Raw genomic sequence first — 27,999 nt, 5'->3', positions numbered from 1 at the left:
AGTATCATAAGCAGAATTTATCGTCTCCTTTAGATTCCAAAGGCGCCACACCCCTGGACGGCATGCAAGGACACAACAACAATCTGATTTAATAGAAAAAATAAAAAAACTAGAACCACTACCATGCCCCAATCTTGTCACCCTGAGGCTCTGAAAGGTGTAAACTGTAAACTCTCTGCTGTAAAGCAAACATACCACCTACTCTAATTATCTATTCATTCGTACGTTTTGAAAATAAAAGAAAAATATTTGTTACAGTTAAATTCTAATGTTGTTCCGTTGCTTATTGTCTTTGTTACCGTTTAATTATAAGACGGAATTCAAAGTTCCTTTCCTTATGAGAAGTTTCTCAGAAATCAAGGAAATCTGATCATTTGTGATGCTTCTCGCAAAGTTGGTTTCTTGAAATGCCTAATAATTCGGTTTTCCGGGCGAACTTTACATAGAATATGCCTGTAGGTCTAACAGGGACTGCTGATGATAAAGGATTTCATACTTTTGTTCTGCAGTTAAATCATTTGTTTATTAATATGATTTCGTTTGTTATTGCTCTGTCATACATTATCATTAACTTTTCGTTTTTCTTGTATGTACTGGTTCCTGGTTCCTCAGCGCTCACTCCACAAACACAGTTGCTGGCATTACTCACATGAATTGCAAAGCTTTATTCCCTTGTTGTTTCCAATTTTAATCGTCCTTAATTTTACTTTACTTTACAATACTTCAGAATGTTTATTTTAATTATAGTCAGCAACAATAACTGGACTGTTTTCTCCATGGAGGCCTTCAGACTTATAGGCCTAGCTTTCTGCTTTTCCAAGTAGGGTTTCAGCTTGGCTTGTAATAATAATAATAATAATAATAATAATAATAATAATAATAATAATAATAATAATAATAATAATAATAATAATAATAATAAGAATTCCGGTCAGCTAAATTCAACAGGACGGAGAGGCTAAGTATAAATGATTATATTATTCGCGCAACACAGTCATGACAGCATTGCAACGCTTGGAAATCAAAATCCACCCGAGGGACTTAAAAAAAACTTTGAATAAATAGCAGTAAAAAGATGAGCTAGAAATTTAACTGATGGAACAGAAAAGAAAATATATTGAGTACTGTATGTTGTATAGTATATTGATATTCACGAGTTTATGAATTGAGAATCAATACATAATTGTAGGAATTAATTCAGTTAACTTCAGAATGGCGGCGTCTGGGAACTCTTCTCCGAGCTTATTATCTTTGTACTTAAGGTTTAGCAATATACTATTTTAGTTTTTTAACCAACAATTGAGCGAAGTCTCGACAGACGAAGAATAAACACACAAAAAAGAAAGCATTAAGGTAAGTGATTAATCCCAGGAGAAGAAAATATACCAGAATAAGGTTTGACAGGCCTAGGCATGTATAAGTTGGCCAATGGTTAGGTTAGGTTAATGATAATTTAATTACAGGTTACATTTACCATAAGAGTTCCTTCAGTATAGAAATAAGAATTAGGTAATTCTAAGTATTAGCTCCGCGCCTGTTTTTACCTTGGAAACTTGTTTTTTCTGCACTTTTAAGGCTTCTGATACTGGCGGTACGTTGTTGTCAGCCAAATGGAATGTCCCTTCGCCGTGTTTAGTACTTGTTAACGTACCCATATGTTAACAAGTTATTGCACTTGCCGAACAGGATATGAACCGTTCCAAACAACGTACCCATGCTCTGTCTTGTGAAGATCACGTATGGAAACCCCTGGTTGGATGGACTTCAGGGGTTAATTACAGGTTAATTATATTCGTGCGACAAAAATTCAAGGTAAATCCATAATTGGCAACCAAAAAACTGTAGAAAAAGTAAAGTTAGAAGGAAATCGCCGCCGTGGAGCTACTACTTAGATCTACCAAGAATTATATTAGAGCTGTAAAAGTATATGTTGGATACTGTGATTTCGGAATGTATTTTTAATTGTCATTATGGTAATAGTCTAGGCCTACAGTGATAGGCTATGCTTCATTCGTAGCCATTTACACCAACCTGGCCATATGCCTGTGACAGTATATTTCAAACTGGTTATCTCATGTTTTTGTGTTTACTTGTAATCTTGAGTATTTTTTGAGGTATGGAAATGTAGCGAGGAAAGTTTTACAGAGATGCATAGAAAAATGCCAACTTAACCCAACCCAACCATTGCATGTTCTGCCTTCTCTGTCATGCAACTGCTTCTCATATAACCTCTTCCCCATCCCTAAATGTCTCATTTCCTCAAGCCGCTTAATGATCTTTTATTTGCTTTTCTGCACCAGCAAATGCATGCTGATTGTATGACCACATTTTAGAATGTTGCACTCACACCTTCCGCTAAAGTGTTTTTAATCAACTAAATGACAAAGTGGGTCAAGTTCCATCTATTTTTGTGTTATCTGTATTGGATAAAGTGATTAAATTTCTGCGCCAAGAGATTTCCAAAATCCACCTCAGTATCCTCATCTGTGTTTGGCCCAGCTTCTGTTCCTCCTTCCATCTTCATACCCATATTTCTGAACCATACAACACCACTTATCTGATTACAGTACAACAGATCTTTAGTATCAGTTTACTGGCATTTTTTTGTCACTTAAATCTACACCTCTTCTATCTTGCGTAAATAACTGATCTCTCCCTGCTTGCTGGACACTTTAACCACCCCCCCCTTCATGATAAACATTTGATCCACACCCCTCCCATTGTCTCTTTGTCATCATTCTTGCTTTCTCCATCATATTTTGTGTTTATATAATTCTTGTACAGTACTCCTGTTCCCACTTTTACCTTTCTTTGCTCTACTTCGTTGTCTGTCATTATCACCAGATCATCTGCATGTAGTAATTCCCATATATTTTCATTCCAGGTAACTTCACTCAATCCATCTATAACCAGTACAGTACAAACAGAAATGCAAACCAACTCTTAACTTCAGACATTTCTGTTTTGCCACAGGCTCTCATTACTGCTGTCCATGTTCTTTTAGACATTTCGACCAACTTAATGAACTTTTCTGGCACTTTTCCTCTTTCTGAAATGCCAAAAACACTATCTTCCTTGTTACTCCATCAGATTCCTTTCCAGATCCGTAAAAGTACAGAGTAGCTTCCATTACCTTCCAGCCGTTTTCCTCTCACTGTAAGACAGCATTAACTGTACCCTTCCTTCTAATGAAACTTGAATGCTGCTCACCAATCTTCACAGTTGCTCTTAATCTCTCATCAAGTATTCTTTCTAAAACCTTCAACAAACATTGTTTGCTTGATTCTGCAATGATTACCACACTCATCTCCCTTCTATTTCAACATGTTTGCCATCATACTTACTTCTCAGTCATTTGGTATTATTTAATCCTCCCAGATTGCCTCATCAATTCCAATATCCATTTTCCCCGTCTATTAAGTACCTTCAGCATTCTTCATTTTCCTTACAGCCCTCTCGACTTCTGTACATTGACTCCATCACCGGCCCCTCCGCTCTTCCTGTCTTCTCCAAATCCCCACTTTCATTTTTCTGTAATTAAAAGACGCTTATAATCATCTGACCATCATCTTTGTTTCACCATCCTTATGCAAGATATTTCCTTCTCTATTGTTGATGACAGCTGACTGACTTAGATCTTGTCCTTTCTTTTTCCTCGAGTGTGATATTCTGTAAATACCCTTTCCACCTTACTTTCTTCATTACCTTCTATTTAGCTTCTGTGTAGCTCGTCCAGTAGCAATGTCCACTGTCCTTTTAGTTTCCCCTTCCTCTTCTTTATATTGTCCCTCAGCACCTTGCATGTCTCACCTTCCAATCCTTGATAGCCCTAGACTTTTGCCTAAACTTCATCCAACAGCGTCCTCTGCACCTTTCACTCATTTTTTTATCACTTCAAGTATTTTTTACTCTACCAACTCCATCCTATCTAAAATTTGCTCCTACTTGATGTCTTTCACTTACACACCTCTTATATCGCTCACATTGTTCTCCTTCAAGATCCCATATTTTAAATCTTGACCTCTTCAACTTCTTCTTGGATTTTCTATCCCTTACTAACAACATACTGTATGTTGTTTCACACATGCCTCACCAAGAATTAGTTTAGAATTTACTGCACTGTTTATGTTTTCCATCATAAACATCAAGGTGTTTTTAATAACATTTTTGAAAAGAAAACCTCCCTCTGGGGATTGTTTAGGCCCATGAAAGATGTATCCTTTGGCTTCTAGGGGAATCAGTCAAGTTCCTAGATTTATTACAGGAAAAAATAGCATCTTTGATGTCTGGAAATACAGTAGCAATCCAAGTTTTCTTGATTCTACCTAACACTTTTTAGTTGCATTGCTTTTGCATATTCCTGTATGAGATTATATTGAATTAATTCAAGTGCAAATATGGCAGTGATTGTTGTCTTATTTTTTCTTTCCTCAGGAGCCAGTTCCTTTATGAACCCCCTTTCCGTTCTCTCTTGCTGTAGAGTTCATCAACATCTTGGGTAGAGCTGTGGTTTCTGACACAATACATGTTCCAAGAGATCTCTTGGATCCAACAGACCCATACAAACAACCTCAGACACTCAGGCTCCCATTTAAATAGCAATTTGGGCACAGTATGATTGATGGGGTGGTTATGGATCATGTTTATATGTATCATAAACAAGTTCGACAAATCCTTCGATCATACTCATAGTGTCTTCCTCAAAACCCTACTTATCTCACTTACAAGTTCAGTCTACATGAAACAGGTGGTTGGTGGATGGATATCTAAGAGTCTAGGTTCCTGGTTACCCAGTACTAACTTCACAGTTGCAGATACTCTGATATGCTAAAATTAAGTTCAGAGCTTTACAATTTAAAACAAATTTTATAGTTTTTATTCTTAATCGTGTATCTGAAACTGATTTCACTTGTTCAATGTTTCTCTCGCTTTTAGGATTTTTATATTAATGTTGTCTTTATAATTACCCTCTCCTTAGAACTTCACCAATTTGAATCATTGTTTCTATTAAAAAGACCATTAACCCTTTTTGTAAGATGTACTAAAATATTTCTTTTTGAAGTATGAATCACTATTGATCTTATACAGTCTCATAACCTTGTTCAGTTACCACTTGAAAATTGTAGTGTTATTATTCTACTTGACTTTCATCACCAAAAATCGACATGTTATTACTCTACTCAGTTTTAGACTGGAAATTTACTGGTCACCACTGTTACATTGTTTTTCACTTCCCTTTTGCTTTTTACCATTACTGAGTTGGTGCTACGTCTCTAGCTTTTAAGAATCGCTCATCCCAGGCTAAGATACTTCTTAACGCTCATTGCTAGTCTCTAAGCATTCTACCAGTTTTTTTGTCAGATTTTAGGGTCTGTGGTGACACTAGTAGCATGAGATTGCATAATATGATTGATGGTTTTGTATGAAATACTTGCTTTGTTATAAAACTTCTTAATAGAAAACCCCACAACATTGAGCTGTGGCATTTTGACCTTAGAGACTGCTGCTTAAGTATAGTGCCTGTACATGAAAGGTACTTGAGGAGTAGGATATGAAACCTAATTCACCAGCAACAAAATATTTATACAGAGCATGCTTACACAATGCACGTGTCAATTGGAGATTATTGTAGGAAAATGTTAAAGGCCTTGGTGGCAGGGATTTGATCATAGAGCATTTAAAGCACTGCTTCCAGTGGAGGCCACCAACCATCTGGAATGCTTGAAGGGGTCAGGTGTAAATTAACCTGTTTTGACTTGCCCTTGAAAGACATTGCTGTGAAAATCAACTTTATGAAAATATTAAAGAAAAATCACAAGAAGAAAAACTATAGTAAATCAGACTATATGCAAATGCACGCTTTCTGACACAGTAAATAACGTCACTGATCCCAGCATTAATCCTTGAATGCTGTAATGTTAACATAAGGGATAATTTATATCTTGCTATCAGAACACAGAACTTACACAATATTACCCAGTTGAATTGGCAAAATGCAGTAGATACTCACAAGAATGTTACTCACAAGAATGTTAATCACCCTGATAAGGGGCATAATTGGTATTGTCCCGTATTTCAAATAGGATTAAAGCAAAACTACTGTACTTATAACAATTTAATATATAAAACAAAAATACTAAAATGAATTCAAGGGTTAAATATTCTTCACGATCTCTATAAACTAAGCACAGGATATGATGGATATCTACATGATTTACAATTGAAACACAAGAAGTTCTATACATTCTTCCAAGAGAGAGTAGCGTTCAGAAATTAACTAATGAAATCATATTCTGCCTCCAACAAACAGAGGGGAAGAAGAGAGCTTAAAGGAGAGCTGGAAAAGAAGGTACTGCACAAGTCATCACTTTCACGGTAAAGCTGCAAACGAGAGGAATGTTTGGATCTAAAGAAGGGGTACGAGGCACACACACAAAAGCCGGAAAAATGCAGTTCTCAAGAGTACGTAGGTAAAGCAAATGATTTCTTTATTTACAAAAATTAATATACTGTATGTACAAGTGTTACAGGAGATGGGAATATACATACACGTTATATTTAACATTTTTTGTTTGTTAACAATTTTTCCCCCCTAGAGGGCTTAGCTTCTAGCTTTCAGAAAAATCTTTTTGCTTTAAGGTTGCTGCTAAACCATATCCTTTTGGATGTATATACATGATTTTCTTTTCACCTGTCACCTTGGTGGGCTTTTCGCCAGAAGTGCACAGCCTTCTTGTTTCTCAGCAAGCCTTTACAGTTGGGTTGCTAGCCCCATTCCTTTTCTCTGGCCCCCAGTAGATAGTGGTACAAATTTACACCAAATTCTGCCCTAGCGGTCATTAGTCTGAGCACTGTACATCACTCAGCCATGGTGCCTACTTGATACATGTTCAAACGGATAACCATCCACCCCATTGTTTCTTTAGCCACCTAGAAATTTATGTTTTGTGAGCTTATCTCCAATAAGTCAACTTATGACACTCATTTATGGTTCTCTTGGGGGCCTCGTTATATTTTTTTCAAATTACTCAACTATGCAACTTAATAGTCAACTTACAGGGTTATTCAACTTTTTAAGGGACAGTGGTTTGAGCATGCATCACAGAAAGGATTAAAAGACTTGAAAATTTTAGGAAATTCTGCTACTCTGCTAGTTAATTTCCCACAAAATGTTGGTGGAGCCAGCATTACTTCAGTGCATATAGGGAAAATGTTGGCATTAATTGATTTATCATACCAGTACACACAGGGAAAACATTGGCATTAATTGGTTTATCATACTATTTTATTTGCTGCACAGTCCATGACCCTACAACAGCGATGCTTAGTTTCTCCTTCACAGAAAATAAGTATATGTCCCATTTCTGATTGTCCCCATTTCAAAGGCTGCTTCAGTTCCAAGGAAATCTCTGGACCTTCTAAGAGGACCCAATGTAGGAACTCCAGAGGTATCACAATACAGATTTACTTGTAAAGAAATTGAGATGAAATCTAAGTAGGGTTAACTTTATACACATTTTACCAAGGAACTTGACAGAACAGTTGATACCCACTGGAGCAGCCCCTCAACATGCCATGACAAAGTCATTTCCATTTTTTCTTATTAATAACTATGTAAATGTCAGTTTTCACCGTATTTGCATATAAAAAACAATCCTTATTTGAAGTTTGTAATATAACCTTCATTATGTAATACATTTTCCACAGCATTTAAACATGAGTGAACTTGACACACAAAATTACCATGAACAATTCATTGTCAACAAAAGGGTGACTTGTGAGGGCATTCAGCTTCACAAGAAATTAAAATATAAAGTAGTATCTGTGACAAAAAAGGGTTTAATCTTTTTAGGTTGCCCATACTTCTAAATACAAAGTATTATCTTTGACAAAAAAGGGTTTAATCTTTTGAAGCTGCCCATACATCTAAATACAATTGTATAAAAAGCACATTGTAAGTGAATCAAATACTTCACAATACTTAAAGCAACAATTACTACTTTGAATTTATGCAATTGCAATTTAGCATATATCCCAATTTACCAGATCAGCTAACCTCTAATTTTCTAAAAATTAAAGAAGATAAAATTGGGGATAATCACAATGCATGAAGGTTTTATCAAACAAATTTCAATAGTCAAACCAACATATATTTCAAAATCAAATATATCTATAAAATCAATATGCAGTCAGTACACTTATGGTTCCTAATTACTCTCAAATTTACAGAACGACAGTGTGGTGATGTGAGCCAAGTCAACTTCTTTCTGTGGACTGGATATTCAAGACCTACAAGTTTGAGGCGTAAAGTTTTACTGTAACATAAAAATTAGCTGTACAGTACTAAATTCAAGTCAGTTGAGAAGCTAATAATTTAATTTGTGGAGTTTATAATAATTTATTTGTTAAAAATAAATTTTCAAGATCTATAAGAATTTACTTCAGCAAGTAGAGGTGCGAGCTGGTCTTCCGAGTCATAGTCACGTGAAAGGTAAAGGACACGAACGTTGCTGTGGCTGTAACTCTCCACCACAGACAGTGTCTCCAGGAGTTTCACAGCATTACGTAAAGGATCGATGCAGATGCTTTCGCCATAGGTCAGGAGTCCTCTTTCAAGCATATCTTGTATGTGGCTCTGGGTAGACTGAAGGAATTCCTTATCCGGGACTTGCTTGTTCACGAGAGTTCGAAGGTTATAGACAGTGCAGTAGTAGGCATCTATCATAGGAACTAACATGTTAATCCATGCCTGGATCACTTCTAAACAGGATGTAGATGGTGCAACTCTATAAGTCTGAGAGAAAGTTATGTCGTCGTCATCAGATTCATTAGACCACTGGCTACCAGCTCTCTGCAAAAAAAGAAAAACAAAAATTAATACTTAGCATAATCAAGTCACTAGAAATGGTGGTTTTAGTTAAAAAATAAAAATTAATCCCATAAATTTTTCCACATATGTTACTAGCTTCTTTTTGATACCTAGAGCACAAACGAAAATCAACTGGTGATAAGTCAATACAGGTTTGTTTGTTTATTCTCAATTATAAAGTAGTTTCACCAAGCAACTTCAAAAGTCATCACAAATAATTTAACCTTCCTTTTTCTCTTAGGCTCCTGGCATGACAAGCTATAGACTGTGTTGCCTTTGTGCTTCCGTGTCTTTTTAACAGTGTTTAAATAGCACCCTGAGAGAAAGATCCACTTTTACCTAGCCAAAAGGTTAATAATAAAAGTCTAGGGAGAATTACTGGAAAGAAATTAGTCAAAAGTTATTTAAAATATGCAAATTTGATTAAAAAAAAAAAAAAAAAAAAAAAAAAAAAAAAAGATTCACGGCAAAAGTACATAGATAAAGTTTCATTTTCCTCAGCTAAATTAACGTACACATTTCAGAAGCCAGGGTGTTTAGTTAAATGTGGAACAGCAAACAGTATATAAGCTGCAGCGAAGCTCCAATTCTGTTAGTGTATGCAGCATTTAGGAGGTACTTGGAAAAGGAATTCATAATGTGAAAGCTAAATCATCTACATCTCTGACAGGGTCAGTTTATGGGGACACTACATCAGATTCCTTAGCTAATCAACTCAACACAGGATAACTAAAAAATTCATGTGAAAGTAAGTAATTTAAATATTTTTCTTTAATTCTGTATTACTCTCAATGACAAATCAGCTGGCAGTTAACAATGGTGCAGTTGCATGACAAATGATCAAGGAATCCTAAAAGAGCATATCAAGGTTATCACTGATCCTTTTCTGATAGATGATTACAAATTCTGGGATATCCACAGATCATGAATATTGGTTAATATGCGTAACAGGTTTGTAATGAGCAATATTACTTAATGAACTGCGAAAGGGTAACGAGACAAACATGTTATATTTACCTATCAAAAACTGGTAGCCCTATGTACCATAATTACATTATAGTATTCCCATACTGAACAATGAATCCACCAAGCAGTTAATAAAAAATATATGATTACTGGTCCATTATTTCTAGACATGCAAGAAAAGCGTATGCATATACTGTGCTGGAGTGAACACAAAAGTCAAACTAAATGACGCAGTGATAAAACGAAACTTTCTTAGGATTTATCCAAATACTTACACCAGCATCCACCAAGAGACCCATGACTACAAGATTATCTATAGAGTGGTGAATTTTGGCTTCCAAGCTTGCACATGGTGGAGCAAAGAGGAATTCATTCTGAAGGATTTCACAGAGTCTTGTAGCTTTCTTTACTATCTGCAAAGGTAAAAAAAATTTTATGAAAAATGAAATATTAAACCAATAAAAGTAACATAAACTTTTGCAATTGATTTACAGCAAATGAACTACCCTACAAGTACAGACAATACATACCAATAAATTAGGTACAATAATCAACATGAAACTTCTTAACAAACAGCAGTTTCAATCAGTAGCACAAAATATCCTTAGTTGGGCCACATTCCAGAAGCCCAGGTGGTAGTGGCAGTTGCAACTGTTACCATTCTGACTGCCACTTCTTAAAGAATTATCAAATTGTCTTCAGATACATTTCATTTTGTGCAGTTTTGTATCAATTTTTCTTTTCTTTCCCCTTTCAGAACTGCTCCATACTTTACTCATGATACTAAGGGTCTAACCACCTCACCTTAGGGTCTAGGCTAGCTCATAATCGCAAGTAACTATCAATGAAATTTTAAACTTGAAAAAGTTTTTCCAGCATACAGAATAGTATACTGTATATTTTTTAACCTTGCTGAAACCTTTTATAAATATTTAAAGGTGCAAAATTGCCAATTTGTACTTATTTAAAAGAATTCTGTGCAGATCTTTTGTCTAAGCTGCCAATCATTAAGGAAAGTGAAATCCTAGGAGCTAAATGTAGGATACTCTGAATTTACATACAGGACTTTAAATATTCCACTACTTTTAGCATTCATAATGCTGGCACAAATTTGGGGAGCCTCAAAAACTCAAAAAGTTAACATCAGCAAGTTGTAGATTCAATAGGAATTTTTTGAAAAAGAAAAAGTAAAATTCAAACTTATTTTTTAAATACAAACCAATGATACGATGTCATTTCATTGGGCCCAAAATTGTTTTTCCAGAAAAAAAACTTCTCTGAACAGAAGTTAGAGCACCACGTATGATAGGTATGCGGTGCACAAGACCTGAGGTTCAGTGGGCCTCAACTGACAGCCCAGCTCATCACTGTTGTAAGCTTTTGAAAGCTTTGTAGTTTTAGAAAAAAACTAATAACAACCTACAACATAGTCTAAATCTCAGTTTATTTTGGGAGAATATGAGTTGTCAAATCAACAGCCTGCTAAAACAAGATGCTGACCCAGGTGCTTCATGAGGTAAGAGCTGAGAACCAATTGTGTACCCCAGAAGGTTGCCTGTGATAAAATCTTTGGTCAAATGTTTATTATAAGATACTGGTTCATTTACCAGAGGGTAAAATTTTAATGCCAATTTTCTTAATATTGTTACTACAATAAAGATTTGCTCACAGTCTTCCAAGCACATATGGATCCATTATTTTCTTTAATAGCAATGGCTGTCACAGATTGGTTTGGTTGAATAATCTGTGTTACTGTAATGTCATATAGTCCTGGATTTGAGTTCTATTTCAGACTGTCCATGAAGGGAGAGAAAAAACCAAGACACTCAAAAATATCTTGGTCATCATGAACCATTCAAGGAAGTCCATGATTACACTACTACCACAAATGAGAGCTGGCTCCCTCTTGTTCACTCCTTACCCAACCCCAAAGAGATGGCAACAACATAATTAGAAAGGAGTAATCACAAGATTCTCACCAACCAACAGCCACCAGTTACACAAAACTTTATTAGGGAGAAAATTAAAATCATCACTAAAACGTATCGTCACAGAGACTAGACCTCAGCACTGATAGTGAATGAAAGTATTAGAGAATTTACAGTATTCACGAAACTTAGAAAACTACCACTCGTCTACTGCAGTAAACTGGTGGTGCTATTCACGAACTAAGCATGGACTGATGAAAATCTTATTGGTGTAACTGGAATGGAATATAAAATTTAGGCCAAGCACCAAGGCCTATATAGGTCAATCAGCACTGAAAGGGAAATGAGAGTAGAAAGATTTTAAAGGTGTAACAGGAGGAAAACTTTGTAGTTGCACTATGAAACAATTGTTAGAAAAGGGTGAAAAGTAAGACAGAAGACAGAGAATATGAATGGAAGTACAGTCAAAGGAATGCACAGGGTTGCAGCTAAGAGCCAAAGGGACACTGCAAAGAACCTTGAGTAATGCCTACAGTGCATCATGAGAGGTACACCGACAGCCCTACCCCTTTACAGGGATTGGCGTAATTAGAAAATTAGGAAACTAGTTTCAAATGTCTGGGAATCACTGGAGTTGCTAACTCATAGACACAGAGTGACTCAGTTAACTACTTGAGACCTAACACTATGTGCATGCTAACACACTTGGACTGCAAATTACTCATGTACAAGTGGACCATTGTGTCTCTGGCATTAGGCACATCAAATATAAAGAGGCTATTTTAAGTAATGGATTTATGATGAAACAACTAATTACCAGTGGTAAACTATCTGGTAATCTGGAAAAAACATCATCATAAGAGCAAACACTGAGACTTGAAAAAATAAAACATTACCTTTTCTCTATTAACGAGAATGTCAGGGGAACAGTCTTTGTAGCTCCACAAATCTCTATCTAGTAAGCAATTCAGTGATGTTGCTGTGAAAGACATAAAAAATAAAACAATAAAAAAAAATCATAAAACATTTGATCTATAATTACTGGGTCATAGTGAAATAGAGAAAAACTCACCTAAACAAACACACCTTTCAGTACTGTCTTTCCTCCAATTTAATAGGTTCAGACGGAAACAGCAGGACATACTATTAAAAAGAATTAAGGCTGGTTGAGTCAATTATTAATACAGTTACAAATTTCAAATCAAGACTGCTTCTTTTCTTTCGAACTGATTTAGATACCTTTTGTACTTTTAAATTTTTATCCCTTATTTTATTATTGAAATTTGCTTTTAAATTTTTAAAAATCATTTAGTTAATGAAATTTTGTTTCTGATCTTCAGTCTTGCAACTTTTTCAATGCACTTTTTGACAATGATTCTATGAGGAGCCAAAACATCACTGAAAAATCTTATGTGTCCTGAACACTTAAATTCATAACCCTACAGAGATTTACACATGAATCTTCTGTATCAGTGATTTTATTTTTATGTTTATTTCTTATTATTATCATATCTCGAAATATACTGCCTGCCTTAAGAATCAAAGGTAGCTCTGACTGATCCATTATTTTTCATGTAAGGCCACTTTGCAAATCATATAACCAACTCATGATATGGAAACTTATTTTGAAAAAATCCCAAAACATTCAAAACAGTACTCACCTACTACAGCATCAACAGCGAACAAAGGTGTTACAGCACTAGCATAGTAGTTGAGTTCAATGATATTTGGCAGGAGGGTAATTGGTTTCACCAAGTATTCTTTAATGTCGTCAAAACTATTTGAAAGTGGACAGGCTTCAACTCTCACTAGACCAGCTCCCAGCATCTTGATCTACAAATTATAAACAAAGAACAATGCAATAGATCTGTTAACAAAGAAGGTACTGAAAATATATTTTCAATCTTGTGCAGTCAACCTTTCTATAATACCATATTTTAACGTAATTTGTATTTTTCATAGGATACAAACCTGCAGCTGACTTAAATAGAGAACTTCCTAGTTTCATTTGACCTAGATATCAATATCTGTACACAATAACAGTAACTGACTGCTTGAAGTTTTAAAAGTGATGGTAAACATGGCTACTTACCGCATGCTTCACCACATCTTTGGAAAGACCTGAGAAACCCGTGTCACGTTCACGAGCTCTGAATGACTCTCGCAATCCATCAACTGCTTTGGTGAGAGTCGTCAGGGTTGCTCCATTGCGATAAACAAATGATAACAACCAGGCAACTACATTTGTTGACATGATTGCTTGACAACGTTCAGCATCTGGAAGAGTACAGCAGTAATCAGGTTTTACTGACAAGGCTAAAATAAAATCTGCTGACAAACATTATGTAACTACTCTCCGAATTTTGGTTAATAACGTGCAAAACTTTTATTTTCTGCTGTTGGTAATCTACAGAAAATTACTGCAATCCACAAAATCAGTATTTACGCCTTATTCTTATTGTACTATGAGAGATCTTCAAAGTATTCCAATTCTTTTGTTTATAGCTTATAATCTCATGCTGCTAAATAAATAAAGAGAGAACTAGCAGTCTGCTGGGATAATGACTTTGACTTTGTTCTTGGGTTTCAGATACTAACTTACCGTACACTATATGAGCAGCTAATGACTTGATTAAGGATCTGTATTCGTCCGTAACTTCAGTTCCAAAAAGAGATGAATTACTTCTTGCACCTTGCAGTCTACTGCTCGATTTATTAACAGCATTTATGGAATTGGATGGATTGGAGAGACTCTTCCTTATGACCTTGTGATTATTGGCAACAGGACTGGACAGTGATCGGTGATGTCCTTTCCCTGCTGTTGATGAAGTGTGAGTAAATGATGGGACTTCCTGAATATCACCACTTGATGAGGGTGGACTTAAACTTAGCTGAGATGGGGAGAGTGGTGGTGTGCACTCTAATATTAACTGACTGTGAGGCAGATTAGGAGTTAAGAGAGGAGGAGCAGCTTTGCTACTTTGAACAAATTCTCGTAAACTGAACGGCTGGCCAAAGTCAATTCTGGCATGGCCATAATTTGTGGAAAGCACCTTGATGATTGCCCTTACAGCACCCCAAAACGACTCAGGCACCTGAAAAAGAATAAAATCAATACAGTGTTTTCTCCAAAATGTATAATAAAAGTAACCTTACAATAATCTTAGTTGAATTTCCTAAACATTAGTCAAGTAATTAACCTTTCTTGGATTTTCTGATTATAAAATGCCTATTGGACAGGTCCCGAGCACCAATCTGACCTCTACTAGCCTAGTTCGTTTATTGTATTTCCAGCCACACTCACATAAGGTTGTTTTTGGGTGAGTGGAACGCTTTGTGCTGAAGAGCTTTTTGCGTTTTTCACCCCGTGAGACTGATTTCGGTGATTTTGTGATACATTTACCACTTGTGCTGTTTCCACTGGTCACCTTGTGTTTTTTCCTGAGAGTTTTTAAAGGGGCTAGTGTGAGTTTTTGGTGTTCATTTTCACTTTGTGTGTACCACATGTGACTCCTCTTGTTCTTGTAATGGCTACCGCCCGCAGAAGGGAAACCCATATCTCGTTGTTCAATGAAAGAAAATCCCTGGACTAAGTTCATGCCACCAGTTACAGTAGATCTGCATACAATGTGCATTTCATGTTGAGGAAAAGTGTGCTTAAAGCACTCTCTAAGTGCGAGGAATGTGAAGGGTGGCCAACTCCCCAGTGGAGTCTCTGTGAGAAACTGTGTAGGAAGCAATTTTGTTTCCTAATAAACACTATATTTTAAATCATAAATCTAGTTTTTTCAAATAAACTCACCCCCCAACCCTACTGTGGCCTCAAAGTTTTGATCTATCTTTGAACGAATTATGGAATCACTTTCCTTGTGATGTACTTGAATCACTGTAACTTAAAAGATAAAACTTGGTGCAAATGCATTTATATTGTGATGGCTCTTATAAGAATGCTCATTTGAGCCTGCTCACATGAGTAGACTGTTTTACAGTTGTTTCTTGTCATACCTCCTGTACAGTTTACTTGTTGCTTTCCCCATTCGAGACTTTGAGCTTGTACATCCTGCTTTTCAAACTAGGATTCCAGCTTGGACAACAATAATAATAATAATAATAATAATAAAATAATAATAATAAATATCATCTTGGAAGAAAGCCTCTTTCAAACAAACTTCATTAGAGCGAATGGCTGTCTGAATGTCACTGAGTTTACAGTATACTGCAGTTTATAAATAACTCAAAATAAGATTCTTTGTAACAGCAGGTAAATTATATAACAGCTCTCCAAAGTTCATTTATTCCTTGACGTTTTGGTAGTACTCCCTGCCCTTTACTAAGAGATTTATTAAGCCAGGGATACAATACGAATAATAGTAATAATCTGATATCACATTCTTGTGATCTTAAGTGGAAAAATAGTCAGCAGTAGTATGTATGTATGTATATTGCTATATACAGGAAGCTTTTGCCAACTTGATCATATGGCCTCTTCAGCCTGAAGAGGCCAACTGATCAAGTTGGTGAAAGCTTCCTGTATATAGCAATATACATACATACTACTGCAGAATTCATTTTTCCAATAATTATAATAATATGTCTTTTTAAAAAGGATGGCTGCAACGTGCAAATTGATTTTATATTGAGTGTTCTCAATTTTTCTCATGACTCGCTTCTCTTGCATGTTAATATAAACAGCATTTCTACACTAGAATGGAAGGTTTTAAAAGATGAAAACAATCACTTGCATCACAGATTCAAACACTGATACTTCACTGACCTTGCTCTGGCCCATTTGTTCACGGATGAAGTTCCCATCTAACAATTTGTCGTAATTGATTGCAATAGGAACAATGAGAGCATCATCCAAAGTACCATTCATATACGCATCCACGATGACACTTAACAAGCCTCCTGGGGAAAGAAAACAAGACATTAGCACACGAGCAATTTCATGTTCGACAAATAAGCATTTACAAATTAACCTAGGTAGGGTCTTATGTGGTTAATACACAACACTTAACAATCTTATGTTGTGGAATAAATATGACAAATTATTTAATTTGTATTCTTCCTAAAATACAAACCTGAGGTCTTTACATATGGGATTAATTTTCAGCGCAAGCTGGAGGCAGCCATTCAACTAAAAAACAAGGTGGTTATAGGCAGTTGGCTAACGACAATAGGGGAGGAAGCCCCACCATCCAGTTGGGACACATTACTTTTCCTTCTGACTGCAGTCTGAGACAGACGTGTCTCTTCCGCTGCCTGCCGTTCGACTTACTTCTTAATTATTCCCTTCCTTTTTTAGTATAAAGTATTGTTGTAGATCCTCCTTCATAAGAATGATGAAAGGAATAAAGAGTTCATGGAAGTAATGAAAGGTAGTACCAATGTTTAGCAGTGACAGAAAGAAACAGTCACTAATAAAATATTCCTAGTAGTGCTGACTGGCAAAACATAATGAATGGAATGGAAAATAAAATGTAGGACAAAGGCATTGGGACCTGTGAGGTCATTCAGTGCTGAAAGGGAAATTGAGAGTATGTAATACATTTTGTGACTGCCTGGGAGAAAAGACTCTCCAGCAACGCAAAAAATTATTAAAACGACATAAGCAGCAAAATTCAAGCCAATGAAACCGAAAAGATGAACAAAGGATGAAAAATGATAATATATTACCACTATTCTAAACACGGGCATCAGACAAGGTCATAGTATAAAACGTCAGTAGCAGGAATAAAAAAAATGTACACCTTTCTCACATAATAATAAATTTTTCATAAGATTAACAGTCATTACTCTGTTATATCTATCAAAATGGCTTGAAGTAATATAACACTCAACATTCCCCCATTATTTTCAGAGTACTACCTCCATCGTTCCAATCTTTCTTTCTTTTCAACTTTAATATTCCATTTCCCCCTTATATTTTTTGCCACTTTACATGTTTCCTTATCCACTTCACTATTCCAAACATATTCCTTTTTTTCTCTGCTGTAATAAGACCTCTCTCTCTCTCTCTCTCTGTATATACACATCACCTTCGAGATATCACGCCAAAGAATACCTCCTCTTTTAGACTACATGACATCAACATTCCCTTGACCTTATCACACTTGACAGGATTTACCTTTTGGCATGCACGGTTTTCCGGTACGAGTACGACCTCCCTCGATGAAGAACTCCAAGTTGTAACCAGCTTGCAGTGCATGTGTCACATACGTTTGTAGTACTGCCCGATACAGGATGTCCTTCCGTGACTTAGAACTTTCCAGGCGTCGCTTGATGAAAAATCCTCCAAGTCCTCGTAACAGCCAACTGTGGGCAATAAAAGGAATGAAACATATACAATAAAACTTTCAACCAACCTTCACTTTTAAGGACAACTCACTCTCTCTCCATTACCTCTTATTCACTTGGCAGCTCAGAAACATGAGCTTGGTATAAACAAAAGCTGATAACTTGGTCCTTCACAACCAGACCAATACTAACCCAAAAACAGGAATACGGAGGTTGTCACCAGCTGCAACAATCGGGGCTGGAATCTGTTGGTTGAAGAGCACCCACGTGACAAAGAGATAGTCTACATGAGACCGATGAAGAGGGACAAAGATCATAGGAGTATCTCTTTTAATTGCTCGTTCTATCACCTCTTGCTGCCCACCGTGTATTGTGATAGACATCAAAAGGTTGCTGAATACTTTAAACAACACGTAACCCGTCAGTCTGAAAAAGTCAGTTAACATCAGAAAAAACACTTCAACCTATATATATCATGTTATCAAGAAACTCATGTACTTTTAAGTACTTGTGTTTCACACACACACACACACAATTTGTTTTAAAAGGAAAAACTCCTTATTTGACTGAGTTATGTGCAACCTGCACGATGAGAAGCTCACGCTGCCTTTTATAAGAGTACATTATCCTTGCTGTGTTCCAGCAAATCTTGACCCACCAAGAGATTTCCGAAGAGGTACAATGAAGCTTTGGTTCTCTGAACTTGTGTCTATAAAAAAAAACTAGTGGAAGAATGTTGAGGGTATGGTTTAGACCATATGTGAGCAATAATTAAGTTATGTAAGTAAATATTAGACTGGAAGTTGGTGCAATGGTGCAATGAAGGTTAACTAAGGTGGGACAGGAGAAAAATGGCAGAAAACGTTACCTTATAAGAGTAGTAGATATCGCTGCTTTCATATCTTTTAATAGTCTGTGTACTCTGGATGTGTGCTGAGCAAGGAGTGTCGAGAAAGCTTTCTTATCATCAGGCTCTAATCCCTTTTCTTCCATTTCTTCACAGACAGTCTGTTCCATCGCCACTACGACTCTATCATCTTGAAGAATCATCTACGAAAAATACACTTATAAGTACACAGATGGCAGATATGTTAAACATAATCTTGCTTAAACTATAAATTAATCTACAGTATAATAAATAACTACTCTCCAGAGCACATTTCCTGACTACACATTACCAAAACTGTTGCAATCTATAGGTAGTATACAACACAGACAAAAAATTGATGTCATGCATCAAGGAAAATTACATATACACACCGAGTACCTTTTCTTCTCACAAAACTACTATTCTGTAGTCACATTACCTTGTTTGGTATGTCTGGGTAACTGAAATTTGTTTTGAGGTTCATGCAGTGGAAGATATAGCAACATTTTCGAGTTAGACAATATCGATCTGGATTGCTAGTAGAGACCTGTAGGATGTTACGTAACCCTATCTTTGTTGTTGTGTCCGCAATCAGTCCATTCTGAAAGAAAAAGATGAAATGGATCAACTACTCTGACAAATAACTTTGACATATAAAAAGATGAAATATAAATATTCTTCCAATAAAATAACAAGAACAAAAATCGAGGTAAAATGGAATGGAATATAAAATTTAAGCCAAAGGGCAAGTACTGGGACCTATGAGGTCATTTAGCGCTGACCTTTCAAAAAATGTTTGAAAGGTGTAACAGGAGGAAAATCTCGAAGTTGCACTATGAAACAATTGTTAGGAGGGGGTGGACAGTAAAATGGAAGAAAGAGGATATGAAATAGAGGTAAAAATCCAACTTTCCAGTATAAATATCAGACTTGGAACCATATCGACACTTTTAACAGAATACCAGAGCCACTCAAGCTCCCCTGAAGAGCCGTGCTTCAGTTTTTGTAATTAAGCTGCACTAACCACAGCCACGACTAAATCCACTCTAGTGTTTGTACTAGAGCCATACTGGCTTGAGTCACAACTAGAGCTTCTCTCCAGTAGCAACTTAAACCTCTACTGCAGCCAGAACAAGCCGACATATGGAGTGGCCATACCAATGATATTCAGCCCAACTTCAGACTTCCTAAAGATGGTAGCAGGTGAAAAACAAAGGGTAGTTAACTTTACAAAGAAACTCTGTCACCAAGTGTAGGAAAATCTTCTTTTTTAAAATAAATACGGCCATGCAGTTAACTCTTCTGACCGAAGTCTAATGCTCTCAAAGTCAATGGTGTTTTTGTCAAGAACATATATTGCATGCTAACATTAAACACAAACCACGGTTAAAACAAAATATATAATTTCCATGTTCCATAAATCCAAAACTCAATTCATAAAACCTTAACCACTGGTAGGCATGTTCAATCAAGCATTATGTATACTGAGCAAGCTCAGCAATGACTGCTGCTGAGTGAAACTACTCTACCAGAGGTAGATCCTGTCAATCTTGTTGCACCAATAACTCATCATACACCACGGTCATTTTAAAATATACTGTAATGATTTTCATGATAAAATCAATTTTTCAGGCACTTACCCTCTGACGTGAGTTCGACAAGTGTTAAAAATGAAGCAATTGTTAACAAATGCTCCTGATAGTTAGGCTACCCCGACTCTTTGGAGGGTGAGGGTACGACAGTGACTGCTTTGGTTATTATTCTCTTATTCTTTCAAGAGGGGAGGGAGGAAGGGCGGGAGGGATCTCAATGATAAGAGGGTAATTACTGTACCTAAAAAATTTATTTTATCATAAAACCATTATTTTTGAGGTGAAACTTACCCTCTATCATTTGCTGACCTCAACACTGTGTGCTCGAGGAAGGTAAGAGATTTCCCTATAACCAATTATCAGATATCAGAAATATCCTTATCACTGCGTGCCTGATGAATACGATCCCATGGAAAGGACTTGTCAGATGAGGATCTTCATCAGGTGAGGTCAACTACTATAGGAGGTGGCACTTGGAACCTGAATATAGCAAATTGGTTGAGAACGTGCAAGGCAGAATGGTAACTTAGGCCTCTGCGTCTTGGGCCTGCAGAGCTGATGGGAGCTTAAACCACAGCTAAACATGAGCCTTAAAGAATTACCACCTACCTGACTGAGTTGCTGTGGCACCTCACACCCAAAACACCACCACCAATTTGCATGAAAAGGTAGTTATTAAACAGCTCACAATAGCTTTCTCCAATAAGGAGCAATGGCTTTACAACACAAGTCCAACCTTACTTACTCTAATGAACTCTGTTTGCCCTTACCTAAGAGATACAAAGCCAGTGCAACTAAGCATAATACCATGATCATAACAAGAATCAACACCCATTCATAACACATAAAAGGAAGACCATGAGAAATCTCCCATGCCGAAATTATAGGTGCTAGTGTACGGCAGTCTTCCTACTGGACCTCGACGGCCCTCCAGTAGTTCGAAGTGAACACATAGCTACACCTTCACTGTGCCAACAAAACTTGTCGGTCTAGAGAGAGGTGCTGATGCAAACTAATAGATCTAGCTGCTCCTCTGGCATCAAAAGGAGGCAATCCTCTGGAGACAATGCATGGTGTGCTTCCAGGATTAAGGATTTAATAAAGCCATGGTATTCTCACACATAGGTGCAGGATTCTGACAGTGCATAGGTTCCTACACTGCTTCCTTAAAGGTTAAGATGGAAAGTATACATCCATAAAACCCTAACAGGGCATAAAAGTAGCTCTTATTCCTCAGGAGTTACAGTTTCTCGAGAGGGGACTGAGAAAACTCTTGGAAGGGCTTTGGCCTTGAGATCATTTTTAGCACAAAAGTATGCCCATAAAGATAGTTCTGCTCCAGTACGTGAACATCTTACCAACAATGATATCGCTTGTAATTCACTTACTCTTTGGCCGAAAGCCAGGCTACCAGAAAGTGTGTCTAAGAAAGAGCCTTGAGAGAAACTTCTCTCAGGGATTCAAAAGGAGGGCCTTTAAGGCGTCCCAAGACAACAGCTAGGTCCCATAAAAGTGGCTTTAGCAGAACCTTCAGCATTCCAGCTCAAATGAGAGAGTAGCTTCGCCTCACCCAATCCAGAATGCCTTAATACATAAGCCAGCATAGATTTATAGCCTTGATGGAGTTAACAAACCTTTGGCATCTCTCATGAGCAACAGCAACTTAAATTTTTAATGTTGGTGTGAAGACAGGAAATACTGTACCCCTGGACTTGCACCACGATCTATCAAGCTTCCACTGTACTGAACAAGAACTTAGTGGACAGACCTTAGTGGACTTTCCCTTTGCTGTTAGGAAAGACCTGCTATACAACTTAAACAAGTCTCTAGAGCTGAAGAGCTTGTCAACAGTTTCCATGCAGTTAGATGAAGCACTTTGGTATTTCCATGAAGCTTCCCTGTCCCCGACTGATGAAGCAGATTTGTCCATGAAGGTAACTACCTGGGAACTTCTACTATCAATTCCAGAAGGACTGGGAACCAATGCCTCCTTGGCCACCTAGGAATGATTAGAAATATGGTGGTGTTCCTGCCAATACACTAGATGCGAAAGACTCAAAACTGTTACACAACATTCAATTCTACATTTAAATGAGTAAATATCCAATCGCATTAAATCTCACCTACTACCCCGAGCTGACATTTTGGGTGTAGAAGGATCTATATCCTCTAGAGAAGAAACTATAGACTTATCTCTATCTTCTTGACCAAAGTTTTAATTCTAAACCAAACCTAGATCCAAGACAAGCTGTTCTGTTGGCTCTCTTCTAAGTCTAACCTTCTCTTTTCTTATTTAAAAATTTACCATCTTCCCTATCTCTTCAAGACCAATCCTTGCATTTCAGACAATGCTTGTCTGAATCACAATTCACCCCTCAATGTTCAATGCATATTTTGTCAGTACTGTATTTAAATTAACCCAATCTGGTCTTACAACCATTCACCTTACAAAGTCTAACAGATTTTGATAGGGAAGACTGAGAAGAAGAATCCATATTGCCAAATACAAGCCAAAATCCAGATGATCCAACTTGTCTACACATCCAACTGGTTTCATCAGCAAGAGAAGAATGACACCAAAGCAGTCGCTGTCTTAACCCCACCCTCCAAAGAGTGGGGTTAACTATAGGGAGCATTCATTAATGATTGTTTCAGTTTCAAAACTTGTCGAACCGGAGTTAAGTAGTCGCATATAAAGCAAATGATAGAAGGTAAGTTTCACCTCAAAAAGTAATATGAAATTTTTAAAAATAATAGCAAAAAAAAAGTTTTAAAAAGTCAAATACCACTGTAAAAATGGGTAGGCCTCTTACTCACCCACATTTTCACAGCTATTTTCTTGGACCTATTAGGGCTGACAATCTCATACAAGAAAATCCCTCACCATAAAGTTTTTACATTGGTTGAACTTCTCCTTCAAGTTCAAGTGACAAGAATTCTTCCAAAGCCACATTAGATGACCGAGTTCATATAATATTCACCTGGGATGATGCATAAGACACCTGCAGGTGCATCAAAGATCAACCAATTATAAGATGGAATGCCATGTCAACTCATTCACACTTCACTGAAGGCAAGTTTCATGACTGAAAGCAGACAACTCCTCCAATTTCAGCAACTTTTGAAGATGACTGAAGCTAAATTCTTCGGTGCATTTTGGGGCAAGATGACTGCAACTCTACGCTAGAAACACTCAAAAGAAATAAGAATACTGTATTAAAATCCCCATATACTTCTGGTCATAATTGTCATACAAATATAAATACTGAAAGTTTAATCACAAAAGACAACATACAAGAAATCTGTCACTCTTTGCTCAATGCATTATCAAAAAGTGAAAAACTAAACAGCTCCATCTACTTGGTTCAGTTACTGTGTAAGCTCCCATCCATTTTCCTTAGGGTAGAAGATTTTGACATATGGACTCTCCACCAATGTCAACATCACGCACAAAATGCAACAGAACATTGTAAACGTTTTGTTTCAGGCACTGATGAATACAGGAATAAATATACAAAACAGACAGTTAAAAGGAGAGCCCAGTTACTGCCATTACTTAAGGAAAAAAAATCGATGAAATCAGGCAGCTTGCTAAGATGAAATCCTCAAGTGTGGAAATAAAAGCAATGAACTTGCGGACTCAAGAGAAACAGCAAAAGTCCTTCTGCTGACTTAGTACACTGTAGACTGCCTTGGAACCTTAACCTGTGTTAACTACAAGAATAATGTAAAACTATGATTTGTATCCAAGCACGAATATTTTCCCCAATTTTTTCTATTCCTTACATCCTACATACAGTAGTGCATATATGCCTGAGCAATACAATTTGATGGTTCCAACTACAGCAGCAAGGAAAAGGGTACTGTAGCGTTCAGTTAAATATTGAAGTACTGTACAGTTCAAACCAATTAACCTGTAAAACACCCTGGAAAAAAAAATAGTGAATTACACAGCGTCACGTACATTACTCTTTATTTCCGAGAGACAGCCAGGGAGAGGAGATTCCGGTGGTGTGGGCATTGTACTCGCAGCAATCTCTGCAGCCAGAGGGTGACCAGCAGCCGAGCCCCACATGGTGCCCAGAGGTTCTGGAGCACTCGTGACCTTAGTTGCAACAGATGGGATGGTCACAGTGGTGGCAGTGTTGGGAATGGTCATAGTTGTGTATGCCTTTGTGGGGGAGTCAAGCTGTCTCCATGACAAGCCCAACGCATTTTTGTCGGTTATTATTTCCATTTAATCTACAGGTAAATTTAAATAAATTCCAAATACTATCGAGTGGTTAAATACATTAATAATCCATTGCTCAACGGCCCATCTTGTATAAATCTTAGAAAAACTGTAAGCTGAAAAAATAAAGAAAATTTTTTTACTTAATTTTGGCTTTAAACTGTACACACATTCAAAAGCAAGTAATATGTGTATCCAAAAATTTACAAACATGAATAACTCAAGTTTGACTGTTATGCTATTTTCATATGCACCCTACTATATATACAAATAAAAAAAAAATACATTTTAAATGAACACACAGATCATACATTATTCTATATCCCCCCCTGGAAACTCTCCTATTGCTCCTCACAGAAGTATGCCCTGTTAGCCTGGACCTCTACCTTAAATGGTCTATACAAACTGCCCTTACTCAACTTCTCTCTCCAAATTGCCATACAGTGACTTATTTCGATGATGAAGCATTTGACAAAAAAAATTTCAGCTATCACATTATTGTATACTATTTGACTTCAACTGATCTTTTCCCACCGAGTGACAATGATATGTGTTGAATGCACGTTTCGCATTACACCAAAAAATACTAATGTATAGACTGGGTGAACATTTAAAAAATAAAAGCTATTCAATTTGGCCTGTTGATTTAATGCATGAATACCTAGAACTTTATCAGTACCAGACTAATCTCTTGCTTTCCACCAAATTTACAGTTGGATGGGAAGAAAATGATATAAGAATTAAAATCAGGCAAGACCTGGTTTCTTTATCAAAAAGGAAAAGATAAATTGATGTTATCCCTTAAAAATCACCAATTTTTTCCCCGAGATTTTATGCCTACAGCAGTTTGCCAAATGCTCCGTACATTGCTCATCACTTGGAACATTTGTCGTTTTCTCATGATACCCAAAGTTGTCTTGTGGAGGCTGAAAGTTTATGTGGATGGTAGTGCAACATTCTAAGTGTTGTTGGAACTGGAATTAGTTGAACATTATAAGGAGTTTCACTTGTAATTAGGTACCTGTCATAGTGGTAAAGCTTGCTTCAAAATATTGCCTGGTAGTTTATGATTATTTATGAAAATTAGAGCAAAGATACGTACTTATAGGTCTTGTACCAAATAGTATTTTCATTATGAGACTGTGAGCATTACTTTGCTACATCAATTAAGCTGTTGAGCATTCTGGTGACAAGTGGACCACCTATTCCCACTGCATATTGTCTGCAAAAATTATTCAGCATATTATGCCTGGATTGGTTATTAAATATCAAGGTTATGAAGGCTACTGTTTACCACTGTTAATACAGTACAGTACTTGAAATGCATTGCTAGTTGTTCCTGTGATACAAGATGACCCTCCCTTTAGATATTCTAAACAATTTAAAAATGTGTGAATAACCCCTTTTGCAAAATTCAGCTGCTTTTACTATTTCACCTATTAAAATACAGTTTTGCCCAATTATTCCAGTACTTTATGGTAGGTTCCAAATGTTCATATATGAATGGAATATGATATTACTTCTTGGATGCCATCACCTCCATTAGATTGTCTTTGAGCTTTGTTATCAGGTTTAAATGGTATCTCTTCTTGCAGTGTTGACATGACCATGGTGTCAATATAAAACTGATGTGAAGTTATGACCAGTATAGAGTTTAGTAGGGGATCAGATAGGATTATTTGGGAAGTTACATCAAAAGGCTAGAGGCAGAGGTTGAATCTGACTGAAAACGTATGATGGGAAACTTCGTGTGTTAAGATTTTTTTTAGCGTGTAGTTGGCAAAGAGTGGATGGTTGGTTAGTTTTGCAGTGAAGGGTATGCAAGGATGGTAGGGAGTAGGGCTGGGGGTACTGTTGTTCTTGTCTTGCTTCTTTAAGGATTAGGAGGAAGGGGAGAGTGGGGGAGGAGGAAGAAGAGATTAGGGGCCACGAGCGTGGAGATAAGGATGAGGATGGGGGGAGGGAGAAGTAAAAGGAGGAAGGGGAACATGAGGGGGAGAAGAAATGTTTTGGAAATTTAGCCATTCTACAATTCCCACGATGAATGTATCAACAGTTGCTGATGTTGCGGTGAAGACATTTAGAAGTTTTCTGAGAAATGCTTTGGGTAGTAGGTCTTCCATGAGTCCTCCCCGCTGCATCCTGACAACGACATGACGCTGTAATTTACCAATTTTTGGCACAGTTCTGGGTGACGTTAGGGACAATGGCTCAACTCCTAAAGCAGATGTTGGGGGATCGTTGCAAGGGGATGATGTGCAGGAAGGAGGAGAGGAAGTGGGTCTTTGGGTGTGAGGCAGCAGGGGGATTGAGGAAGGGGAGAGATTGGTTTCATGTGGCTTGAGGGAAGTGGACTGGGAGACCAGGCTGTGGGGTGCAGTGCGTATGTTGGGGAATGACTGGGAGGGGATGAGTTTTGGGAGAGGAAAAGAGATATAATAATTGCTCTAAATTCATAAAATGTTAAGATCTGCTAAATACTGAGTGATACCATATTCAAATAGAGACCAGGTTTTTCTCAGCTGATAAATAGGGGGTCAAATGTTATACAATGTATGATTTAGAAACTTTTAAGAATTTTCGAGACTAAGCTAAGATTAAACCCATGACAGGAGCCCATACTTTACTGTTAGTAATGGTTAACAAATCCTTTCTTTTTCAAATGGATGAAATTACAAAAAAATGTTTTTGAAAATCATCAAAATATCCAATAAAACAAGAAAATTAACTAAACATGATGAAATTTATCATAAACATAAGCAGTTAATGTGTCAATAACAAAATCTATTAATAACGTGTTCACTATTCATCACCACAGTCCATTATCATTTTTCATTGATTTTACGAGCAAAGTTACACATTTCATATCATACCATAATACAGTATTTCCTATGTTTATCAACTATCACTCACAAGTAAGTAAATCTATCCCCATCTTTTAGTATTAATTTATCAATAAAAACTGTGTACTGAATCATATTATAATTCTTATTTCTCTACTTTACTAAATTTCAAGGGCATATGTGTTATAGCCTATCACAGTATTTTGAATGTTAAAGCTTGCAATAACAAACTTCGTGTGAGGTGTAGCCCACTGTTCTACTGCATAATATAGCTTAGCATAACTGCAGAGGGCTATGAAAATTTGGTTTGAAATGAGTCTATGTGATGTTATAAAATACATATGGTGTTTGCCTACCCTGAGCTAAACATTGTAGTTTGCCTTGTACAGAAATTAAATAAAATTT

General features: G+C 36.8%; 1 protein-coding gene and 1 long non-coding RNA gene across 14 annotated transcripts in view; one reads left to right on the top strand and one right to left on the bottom strand.

Annotated features, from left to right (window-relative positions):
* Positions 1-1,214: 1,214 nt before the first annotated feature.
* LOC136846267 (uncharacterized) lies at positions 1,215-6,423 on the top strand. Its single transcript, XR_010855353.1, has 2 exons — positions 1,215-1,353; positions 6,311-6,423. It is a non-coding gene; the product is annotated as an uncharacterized lncRNA (long non-coding RNA).
* The window catches only part of mino (glycerol-3-phosphate acyltransferase mino), a 43,700-nt gene continuing 21,803 nt past the window's right edge, over positions 6,103-27,999 (bottom strand). For 9 of the 13 annotated variants that reach the window (XM_067117038.1, XM_067117030.1, XM_067117047.1 and 6 more), the window contains exons 2-13: positions 24,485-24,867; positions 19,368-19,529; positions 18,929-19,110; positions 18,253-18,486; positions 17,891-18,078; positions 16,538-16,671; positions 14,366-14,858; positions 13,856-14,040; positions 13,425-13,596; positions 12,660-12,742; positions 10,111-10,248; positions 6,103-8,851 (exon numbers count right to left, since the gene is read on the bottom strand). In XM_067117038.1, coding sequence (XP_066973139.1) covers positions 8,420-8,851; positions 10,111-10,248; positions 12,660-12,742; positions 13,425-13,596; positions 13,856-14,040; positions 14,366-14,858; positions 16,538-16,671; positions 17,891-18,078; positions 18,253-18,486; positions 18,929-19,110; positions 19,368-19,529; positions 24,485-24,757 — 2,676 coding nt within the window. In that variant the 5' untranslated portion in view covers positions 24,758-24,867 and the 3' untranslated portion in view covers positions 6,103-8,419. Of the gene's footprint in view, positions 8,852-10,110; positions 10,249-12,659; positions 12,743-13,424; positions 13,597-13,855; positions 14,041-14,365; positions 14,859-16,537; positions 16,672-17,890; positions 18,079-18,252; positions 18,487-18,928; positions 19,111-19,367; positions 19,530-23,501; positions 24,868-27,999 lie in introns of all 13 variants that reach the window. The other 4 variants (XM_067117070.1, XM_067117064.1, XM_067117008.1 and 1 more) reach the window with 2 other exon arrangements.

This window comes from Macrobrachium rosenbergii, chromosome 2 (genome assembly GCF_040412425.1).
Source record: "Macrobrachium rosenbergii isolate ZJJX-2024 chromosome 2, ASM4041242v1, whole genome shotgun sequence".
NCBI classification, from domain to species: domain Eukaryota; kingdom Metazoa; phylum Arthropoda; class Malacostraca; order Decapoda; family Palaemonidae; genus Macrobrachium; species Macrobrachium rosenbergii.
Note: the sequence above shows the minus strand (reverse complement) of the source record. Positions and strands in the feature narration are given on the sequence as shown.